Below are 11,505 nucleotides of genomic sequence, written 5' to 3'. Positions count from 1 at the left end.
TATCTCTTGTTATTTGATTTAGGTGTTTTCACAGCCCCACTGAAAGGAGCGTACATGTTCAGAGTCTCTGTATATGGTATTGGTGGAACTGCAGCAACTGTATCCATTTATAAGAATGGAGAGTTTGTGGTTATGGCATAAGTTCATCAGCCTCAGGGTGTGTTAAACTCCTCAAATGGATTTGTGTTGATCCTGGAGGCTGGAGATGTTGTCTATGTGAGACTTTGGTCTGGCAATAGGATACAGGATAACCAGAGTAACCACAGCACTTTCAGTGGTTTCCTACTGTTTCCCTTAAAATAACAGGAGCTTTGAAGAATGTGATTCCAATAATTCTGAACCTTCAGCGTATGATTTAAGATGAAAATCATGAAGAATCATTAACATATGGACCTGTATCAATGAGGACTGTTTGAAATTTGCAATAGATTAATGTATAAAAGTCTGAGCTGTCTGTACATGTATAAAGTATAAAGATTTTCAGCACTAGGACCCATCAATATTGCATGTGACTCAAAAGTGTTTTGTTAATGTAGTAAATCTAGAATGTTAAATAATACATTTTTAAGTGTATATTGTTACTGATCCTTGATCTGTATCTCTTCATCCTACAGAAATAAATAAGAATAGAGAGACATTATGGCCTCTTTTTGTCCATCATATTTTCATGAATATTTCAGATTTCAATTTCATTTCAAACAATGTTTACTTTTACATGAATATTTCAGATTTCAGTTTCACTTCAAACAATGTTTACTTTTACGTATTTATCAGCCCTGGATTTTGAAAACATTTTTTTTTTAAATTGTGTGTGTGTGGTGGCAATTTCCAGAAGGATGGGCCTAATTTCCTTAGGATGGGCAATATGACCAAAATCTTATAGGCTAAGCAAATCAAGGCAAAACAAATAAGTAAAAAGTTCTCAATTAATAAATAATCAAGTAGTCAGTAATAAAATTAGAACATGAAAATGACAATATGATAAATAAATACAACATGAAGATACAGATATATGACGCCATATTCATAATCATGCTGGTCTCACTCAGGCCAAACATAAAGTTAAGGTATACTTTATTGTCTCTTGGGCTCAACAATACAGCCACTACATCACATAAAACAATATAGTAAAGATAGCAAAATAACACAACAACAACAACAACACATATATTAAAGGGGAAAAAACGTACTAAGTGTTATTTATAAGCTTAATTGCAGAAGGAAAGAATGAGTTTTTAAACCCGTTTAATCTGCATCTTGGCATTCTTAATCTCCTACCCGATGGCAGCATTTCAAACTCACAATTCAAGGTGTGTGTTGTATCATGCAGAATCTTATATCCCTCAGTGTAGACTTTTCATACAGGGTCTGGAGATAAAAAGGTTCTGTTCTTCCCATGATCTTCATAACTGTATGAATAAGACGTCCAAGCCTGGATTTCAACTGTACTGTCAAATTACCTTACCAAAGCTGTATTCCATATCTAATCACATTTTCCATTTCAATAAGCATAAAAACACTTTTTTCAAACACAGCTGCAGATGTTTTATTGAAAGTATAATCTATCCAATGCAATGAACTAAAACTCTAATAAGATTTAATATCAAGTGTCTGTTTATAAACATTATTTCTGTATAATATAATTAATCATCTGATACAATGCACTTATTGTGTACATACATGTTTTTACATTGTACTTATATTTTAAAAATAGCTGCATGTAATTACAACTGTAATTAATATCTGTAATTACATCTATAATTACTCTTTTGACCTTCTCTTACACCTTAATACACCCTTAAACCTACCCATACCACCAAACCTGTCCCTAACCTTACCATACCCTAATAGCAGCAAAAATGTTGTGCAATATAATATGCGCACAATAAGTACATAGTAGTTGCAGTCACACTAAGATAATCTGAAACTGACAGTATGAAATACAATAGCATAACAAAGTTTAAAGTTTCTACGACTGAATGCAATACTGCACAATTTCAGCACCACTCGAAATGAACAGCGAACGATCAAACAGAAAGCACAGACGTGTGAAGAAGTTTACATCATATCCTGAAACACTGACTGACATCAAAAACAGGTGACAAGCGTTAACTGCAAATCAGTTGTATATATATAATCTCTACTTTGGTTATATTAACATAATCATTTCCAGGTAGCAACTCGGCCCTCTGGATCTGCGGGATAATATGAACCAATAAACAGAGCAGCATCAAGAAAGTGCACTTTTACATCATCTCACACCTCTGCAAAGCTAGCCAGGGGTGTTTCTGGACCACCATGATGGACATCGTCTGGCCAGGGGCCTGCGCTGTGACTTGCATCATGTATAGCTCAATCATGACTCCCCACATACAACGAGTGCTTTGGCCTTCCACAGACTTGCCAGGGGACAAGACACAATCAGGGCAGAGGTGGTGTGCCCGTAGCACTGCCACCCCACCATCAAGGGTAGTGAGAGAGAATAAACTTTTAATGCAGATTATGGTCCTTTTGGTGTTCCATATTTGGCACCAAAAGGCTTCCATCCTGCCAAGTTTTTCATGCACATCCGGGCTAAATAGCAGGGGGCGTGGCAATACGAGTACGCCTTGCGTGACAAACTGAAAGGGAACAACAAATTATAAAACACAAGTGTGGAGCAGTTACACTTATTATTAAAACTCTCTGAGGCTGATCTGACCGGAAATCTTTAATGCAATTGTGTGGCATCCAAATGACCTCTTCAATTCTTTTATGGTCAAATTTATTTTCCTTTTAAGGCCGGCATACTATTAAAGTGCACCTGTAGTCAATCATTTTATCCATTAAAACTAATTTTTGATCAAAATTATATATTTAAATGTTTTTCTGTAAAAAACAACAACATTTACTTCATTTTTAATATAGCTTGACTCTATCTTATATTTTTATTTAAATAAAGTCTGTTTTTCTACCCAAATGTGCAAAAATTATACTCGCCATCAAAAGTTTGATCTCATCTGTGATTCTCTTCTGGATGTAATGAGCTTTTTGTGTCGTGTTTGTCTTTCTCACAGGACTTTGAACAGAATTACTGCAAACATTAAACTGTTGCAGCTGTTTAAAGATACTAATAAATTCTTCTACTTAAGAGATATTAAACAATTTCTATGACATGTAAAGCAGGGGGATATTCCATGAAGCAAGATTAACTTCAGCCGGGTGCACACTTTGTACGCAATGCTTTTTTATGAATTATAACTGTATGAGTTATTACAGTCTTTCACGATTGTTGCTTGTCAGACTGTATAAACATGATCCCAGCTCTAAGCTATGCCATAATGCCATATAAGCCATAATGAAGGATCTCTGTTGTCATTAAGGTCAGACTGTAAGACAATCAAGACACGCAAACAGACTCATCCAAAGTTTCACACCATCAACCCGTGACACATTCGGTGATGGTGAGCATATATACATTAAGCTGATCCATTTGTTTATTATTATTGTTTTTTTTTTAACTATTGTACATTTCCAAAATAATATCAAAATGGCATATACCCACAGTGTTTCTATGTTAGAATATTATGTTAAAATATTACAGTATATAGCAGTGAAAGATCATTACCATGGAAGGGATAGTTCACTCAAAAATGAAAATTCTATCATCATTTACTCACCTTCATGTTATTACAGATCCTGTAAAACTTTCTTTCATTTTCAGAACACAAATGAGGTATTTTTTTAATGAAATCTGAGAGATTTCTGTCCTTCCATTGACAGTTATGCAACTACCACTTTTACCCTTCAAAAAGTTCATAAAGATATTTTAAAAGTAATCCATATGAATTGAGTGGTTTAGTCCAAATTTTCTGAAGAGACACAATCGCTTTATACAATGAACAGGTTGAAATAAAGCTTTTTATTCACATGTAAACTTTGATCAGCAAAAATAAACAGAAGCTCAATCAAAATATCTAAAGATTCTTAAATCCAGATGCTTTTACTAGATAACTAAAAGAACAAAAAAAAAAAAACTTTAAATCAAACATAGTGTCAATGTCGTGAATAGAAATAAACATCTACTGAATCTGGAACATCCCTTTGATTATGATTAACAATTAACTTGAATTACTTGTATTATCTGAAGCAATATACAGTGCCCTCCACAATTATTGGCACCCTTAGTAATTATGAGAAAAGGTGGCTGTGAAAATAAATTTGCATTGTTTATCCTTTCATTCAAAAAATGCACAAAATTATAACCTACAGTATTATTGAAGGAAAAGAATTGAAAGTGGGGGGAAAATCACATTATAAAATAAATGTTTTTCTCCAAAACACGTTGGCCACAATTATTGGCACCCTTTTATTCAAAACTTTTTGCAACCTCCTTTTCCCAAGAAAACAGCTCTCACTCTTCTTCTATAATGCCTGATGAGTTTGGAGAACACCTGACAAGAGATCAGAGACCATTCCTTCATGCAGAATCTCTCCAGATCCTTCAGATTCCAGCTCCATGTTGGTGCTTCTTCTCTTCAGTTCACTCCACTCATTTTCTTTAGGGTTCAGGTCAGGGGACTGAGATGGCCATGGCAGAAGCTTCATTTTGTGCTCAGTGACATATTTTTGCATTGGTTTTGATGTTTGTTTTGGATCATTGTCCTGATGGAAGATCCAACCAAGGCCCATTATTGGATTTCTAGCAGAAGGTCAGGTTTTGATTTTTTATCTGTTGGTATTTGAACAAGATGTCCAGGACCTCCAGCAGAAAAATAGGCCCACAACATTAAAGATCCAGCAGTATATTTAACCGTGGGCATGGGGTACTTTTTATCCATGTGTGCACCAAACCTATCTGGTGGGTTTGCTACCAAAAAGTGCTTTTTTTAGTTTCATCTTACCATAGAAGCTCATCCTGTTTGAAGTTCCAGTCTTGTCTGACAACTGAGTATGCTGGAGATTGTTTCTGGATGAGAGCAGAGTATTTTTCATGAAACCCGCTGGAACAACTTGTGGGGATGTAGGTGCTGTTTGGTCATTTTTTTAGGCTTTCTGAAACTCAAAACTCAAATAATTTCCTCAATTCTCCAGCTGTGATCCTTGGAGAATCTTTGGCCACTCAAACTTTCCTTCTCACCACGCATTAGGACGATTTAGACACACATCCTCTTCCAGGCAGATTTGTAACATCTTTAGTTGATTGGAACTTCTTAATTATTGTCCTGATGGTGGAAATGGGGATTTTCAATGCATTAGCTTTTTTTATTATAGACATTTTCTATTTTGTGAAGCTCAACAATCTTTTTCTGCACATCAGAACTATATTCTTTGGTTTTTCTCTTTGTGATGAATGATGGAATTTGGCCTTTGTGTTTCCTCATGTTTACACTCCTGTGGAACAGGAAGTCATGACTGGACAATTTCATCCTCATAGTCACCCTGGTGTGCTAAAAAATGTAAATATGAATGGGAATATAATTCAGAGATATTTTACTATAAGAATTTCTAGGAGTGCCAATAATTGTGGCCAACATGAATAGGAGAAAAACATTTATTTCATAATGTGAGTTTCCCCCCACTTTCAACTGTTTTACTTTGATGAAAGGTTAGAATTTTGTGAATTTTGTGAATTTTTTGAATGAAAGATAAAAACAATGCAGATTTATTTTCACAGCCGCCTTTGCTTATATTTACTAAGGGTGCCAATAATTGTGGAGGGCACTGTATATCAACAAAAGACAGTAAATCAGGACACTATAAAAGGAACATGAGAGGCTGTGAGGATGACAGAGCAAGAGCTGGAAACAAACATCAGTGAAGAATGAAGGCTTTAGTATGTATACTGCTGCTGTTGGAAACCTTTGTGTTTGTCGTCCAGCAGCAGGTAGATGGAGGACTCAATGAGAATGAGATCAGTCAACAGATCAGCTCTGAGGACGGAAGACAGAATCCACCTCAAACAGACACTTTGAGAGCTGAAGCTTCAACTGACAGACAACAATACTGTGATCTGGGCATCCCTGACATCCATGCAGCACTGAGAGAACTGACCGCCACCGTTACAGAGCAGAAAGAAAAGAACAGAGAACTGACCGCCACCGTTACAGAGCAGAAAGAAAACATCAGAGAACTGAGGGATGAGATGAACAAGAAAAATGAAGGTACTTCACCAAAACATTCACTCTTTTATCAATGATCCTCAAAGTAAAACACAAATGCAATACATTGTATAGTGTAAATGTTAGTGTGAAGTTGAGTGTATACTGTGTAAATTGTGTTATCTATTACAATAATCAGTGTAAATGTCATTTAACACAATCTTTATTCCTTCACAGAAATTTCAAATCTTACTCTGAGTCAAGTGCAGGAGTTGAGAAAGGAAAATAGAGGTGAAAGTGTGCTTGAATGATGTTAAATTATTCATTCTCAGTGTAATACAGTAATATATCACAATATTGCTAATGTTTTTCAATAACAGACAGAGAAATAGCTTTTTCAGCTGCACTGATGGAATCTGGCAGTGGATTTATTGGTCCTTTTACCACTGAAATCACACTAACCTACAAGAACGTCTTCACAAACATAGGGAACGCCTACAACCCAATTACAGGTAATTATCAATGAAATGGAGTCATAAAACTCAGGCCCAGTCCACACATATGCGGGTATTTTCATAAACAGTTTTTCCACCTTCGTTTAAAAAAATAAATAAAAAAAAATAAAAAATAATAATAATGTATAAAGTGACATCTCCAGCTACTTGCCTGACAGCAGAATACAGTGTTTTTAAGACATTTCCAAGGATCTGTATAAACAGATATCATTTTGACAACATTGTTGTCACGTAATAAATGTAAAGTAAAAACATGTCTGTTTTTAGGAAATGGCTGTCATTTAAATGTAGCCTGAAATCATCTGCCATCTTTTAAAAAAAGGGTGAGTAGATGAGGGTGTGCAGGTGCAGGTGCAGGTGATCATTAATCAGGAGATGAGCTGTGGCAGGTGTGGTGATGGCTGACTAATTGCAGGTGAGTGGGTCAGGAGGATTGTGGGAAATGTAGTGCTGAGAAAGTGACAGAGCTGGTGACTGACACTATAGCTAGTGAGATTTCTCCCAAGTTAATTCTTTGCTACAGCATATTAAATCATTATATTATCTTTTTGTTTTTGTTTAATGTTTAGAAGCCAGAGAACACTGCCTCACCAGCAGCCCTCTCCTCTAATTTCACTTTCTCTCATACCCCATGCCAGACTGGGAGGGGTGGGCCCATGTTCTTTTCTCCGGGGAAACAAATAATCAGTACTACTGAACTGGTAGACTTCACGTCAGATTCAGATGAAGAGTCTGAGGTGTGCGTCACTGAACCTCCCAGGAAACGGAAAAACATAGATGGCTCTACCCTACACCAAACTCCTCAGGTTAAGCTAGGTTAAGCTTTTTACGATATTCACAGCATTACCTTTGATGTAGAAAGTGGTTTTTGATGGGTTTTTTTAAATTATTATTTATTTTTATACAAATAGAGGCATCGGCTGTGCTGAACAAATTATAGACCTCACATCAGATTCTGACGTAGAGTCTGACGTATGCATTGCTGAACCTCCGAGGAACCTAATAGGATATAATTCACACCAAACCCCTCAGGGTAAGACTTATCTTATTTTTCAGATTTACAGTTGTAGTTATCACAGTATTCCACAGCATAACAGCCATTAATGTGGAAAATTAGTTTTTAACAATTTAAAAAAAAAAAAAAATCTATACAGATAGACACGTCAGGAGCGTGGACGATGATTTAACATGGACGGAATCACAGGACAATGAATGGGATCGATCGACATGGACCGCTGATTGATACGACGACGATACAGTGAGAGACAGACAGACGCTGTATCCTTTTTACAAAGTGTCGGAGGAAGAAGAAGAAGAGGAAACAGAAGAAGTGCAGGGGACGGGGAGCAGAAATGATGAGTAGTATGATATTCGGACACTGTGTCGTGAAATCATTAAAAGATTAGATGTCCAGTCCATAGAGAATCGTAACAGAACAGCCGCCATTATGCGATTTGATGAATTTAATAGCAGATTGGATGACATTAATATCAGATTGGATGTCTACTTCAAAGAGAATCAAAACAGAATCGGCTCTGAATTTTTAGCGAATCATAACAAATTGGTTTACCACTTTCAAATAAATTGTGACAGAATAGCGGCAGATTTTTTTGAAGTTCATAACGCATTGGGGTCACTTAACCCCTTAGCATTCATGTCAAATTTGCCTAAGACGCCTGAAAAAAGGCATACCCGAATTAAATTGCATACTGTTCTTGAACCATTTGGAGTATATGAATGGTTTTGGTATCTTTTGAGAGGTTTGTTCCTAAACAGTCAGAATTACTGTAAGTCTTACTGGTACTGAGTAATAGAACTTGGAACACACTGAAAAATGGAAAAAAAATATTCTGCCTACTTTTTTTTTGTAAACAAATGCCTGCAGATGACTACAGTTGGCAGCTATTAGCTGGAAAACACAACAGAATCATAGCATGAAGCCTTACCAAGTCCAGTTTCAAATATGATAAAAATATCTTAGAAAATTAATGTTTTACACATGTTTATTTGAGTTTATGTCTAGACACTCCGCAAAAGGCCATTTGGAGACTCCAAATGACCTTTTGGAACCATCAACACATAAAATGCTGTTATTCTTGAACGCTTTTATGTACACTCATAATTTTGGTCTCTAATGAAAGGTTACACTTAGAGCTATTCTATAGAGATCCACTGTCAATGATTGTTGACACATAATGAAGCATAAACACATTATATATTTTTTTTCAATTCTTGAAACTAAACTGTGCAAATAAAGAGAAAAAACAAGTGCTATGGTGATTTTTTATTTTTATTTTAGAACACTATATCTCACACTATATAACTATTTTTAAATTATTATAACTATTTACAAATTTTACAAATATGTATTTTAGAGGTTATTGGCAACATGCCACTCATTGTAACAATCCCGACTTGGCAAAAAGCACAAAGGCACATCACAGGAAGAACACTTCACTGGTGTCTTTGCATGGCAGTGTCTGCACCGGCTTTATTTTGCAGAGCCGATCAAATCCTGCTGTTCCTTTTCTCTGCTCATTAGCAGCAGCATCTACCATGCTACAGAGGTGAAGGAACTGGCAGATCCTAAGAAACTTCTTTCCAGTGATCAGCTTTTTAGGAAACGGCAAGTTGTACAAATTACCCCGTCGCCAGTAATCGGTTAGTGCAGGCAGTTTTACTAAACCCATATATATATATTACTATGGCCATAAATGCAAACATGTCCTGTAATGTGATGTCAATCCACGGTGTAGCAAATTAGCTCAAAATAAATATGAATAATTAATCATAACTAGTTATAATTAATTATTAATATTTTAATCAGTCAATAAAATTAACTTAATGTAATAAAATTAATATTACAATCAATTAACCTGTTGTTCAATGAACACACAGTGTTAATTGTTTATTACCTAAGAAATGTTCATTTCCAGGTTATAGGAAATAACAATCTTATTCTACTAAAAGCCTGTAGTCAGGACCGACATGAATAGGGACTCCCGTACATGAGCGCAAAACACGGACAACCTTACGTGTGACATGAACAAGACTTTATTAACTAGACTAAACACTTAAACTACTCTAACATTCACACACATACATGCATACAGTTTACCAAGAGAGAGAGAGAAAGCAGAGTACAGGAAGCAAGAAGTTACAGCATTGTTGGACATTCAGCAGATCAACAGCCTTGAGCAAACCATCAGTTTAGTTTTAACAGGCCCTTCTTTAAAAGGGGTAAGGATACTCAATGTATCCGATAATGAGACTAAGTTTGATACTTGCATGTCTCTCCAAGTTGAATTAAAACTGTCCTGATGCAATTTGTGGAGGCTCCTGTTGAATCTTTGCTGATATTTTCTTGACGAAAGAGAACCGGCTGGATTCAGAGGATCGTTGGTGAATGGAAGGTCTAGGCCGAGGCCTGGCACAAGCTTGGGGTTCCTTAGAAGCTTCTAGCTTCTTAAAGCATCATCTTGACGTCAGCATTCATCAGTAAAAGAGAAGAAGAGGAGGAAGAGCAGGAAGAGAAGAGTTTGATCTTGTGTTCAGTGAATATAAGAGGTGAAGAGGTCACACCCTCTTAAGGTGTCTGAGCCAATAAGGAGTTTCCCCCTCGGAGGGAAGTTTTACGAGTCTTTGTTCTATAGCAAGATATTAGCATAAGACACTGGATTGGATGAATGAGAAAAGAACCCTCTAAATTCTTATAATACTAATGTGTCACAGAGTTAGTAACATGTAACATAAATTACCAAATAGGAAATTAAAGTTGGAGTCCGTAGATACCAAACATGCTGCCAATGTGATCTCAGTCAACTATACATTTGCAACTATGGAACATTAATACCAAAATAGTTCAAAAGAGAGAATTAATACATAGAATAAAGCCTATAAAAGGAAAGTCGTGATATGGGAAAATTGGATACATGTTTATACATTTCCCAAGTGGTTATATAGAGAATACATAGGATTAAGAGAGTTTATTTGTCCCTCTCAGAAAGAATGAGTCACTGGTCTCTGCAAAATTGTTCCTGATCGTAAAAGGTCCAAGTATCTGTAACAGGACACCTAGTTCTTCCTGTAGTTTAGCTAGTTTGGGATGCTAGTTGCAGTTTTAGGGGGATGGGTTCACAGAGCTTTGATAAAGTGAGTTCATAGGTAATTCATTAACTATATTGAATCATTTTGTGTGCCTGATTAGTCCAGACGCTACATATATCCCCCCTTTTGATCGTTGTTGTTCTTTCTGTGGACAACAGCGAGCGACATTGAAGGTGCAGAAAGATCAGGCACACCACTGGCACACAAGGCTGGAAGGCTGTGATGGACTCTGGTTGTATGTGTCTCCTGGAGTGGTGATCGTTCCATGGCGGTTGATGTAGCCAGTAGGCAAGCTCAGGTCTCTGAGCTGGTGCTGCAGGAATCAAGGCAGCCAGTGCCTTGACCGTGTGTCACCTGTTAGTTAGTGTTGGTACAGTTAATGCGGGCAAGATGTTTGCTGGTGGCAAGGTTCAGGTCTCTGAGCTTGCTCAGCAGGTGTCGAAGTAGCAGGTGCCTTGACAGTGTCACCTGTCGTCTGGACGCCTGTGGAGCAGGTGGTTGTAGGAGGAGGTTACAGGAGTTGTAGTGTGAAGAGGGTTTCAGACTCACCTAGGTCTGATGGCAGAGGAGCAACCGGTGATTGTAGCCTCTGCTCTCAGTCAGAAGCAGTCTGAAGTTTGCAGTGTGTCACTCTGCTCTTGTGGTGTGGCTGGCTTGAGCAGGGCTGCATGGTGTTGTGTGAGTGGTCAGAATCTTGTGCTTCTGAGTACTTCTCAGGTAAGACCTGTTCAAGAAGCTCTTTACTAGCATTAGAAGCTCCTGTGGGTCCAATGCAGGCATGTCCATTCGTCCTTGTGCAGCAT

General features: G+C 37.0%; 1 protein-coding gene across 1 annotated transcript; it reads left to right on the top strand.

The window, feature by feature from the left end:
• The first annotated feature begins 5,759 nt into the window (after positions 1-5,759).
• LOC137025211 (uncharacterized) lies at positions 5,760-11,149 on the top strand. The gene is made up of 4 exons (XM_067393237.1): positions 5,760-6,143; positions 6,318-6,371; positions 6,461-6,592; positions 11,022-11,149. The coding sequence occupies exons 1-4, from the start codon at positions 5,804-5,806 to the stop codon at positions 11,147-11,149; spliced, it is 654 nt and encodes a 217-aa protein (XP_067249338.1). The 5' UTR covers positions 5,760-5,803.
• The last annotated feature ends 356 nt before the right edge of the window (positions 11,150-11,505 follow it).

Source organism: Chanodichthys erythropterus, chromosome 8 (genome assembly GCF_024489055.1).
Source record: "Chanodichthys erythropterus isolate Z2021 chromosome 8, ASM2448905v1, whole genome shotgun sequence".
Taxonomy (NCBI): Eukaryota; Metazoa; Chordata; class Actinopteri; order Cypriniformes; family Xenocyprididae; genus Chanodichthys; species Chanodichthys erythropterus.
Note: the sequence above shows the minus strand (reverse complement) of the source record. Positions and strands in the feature narration are given on the sequence as shown.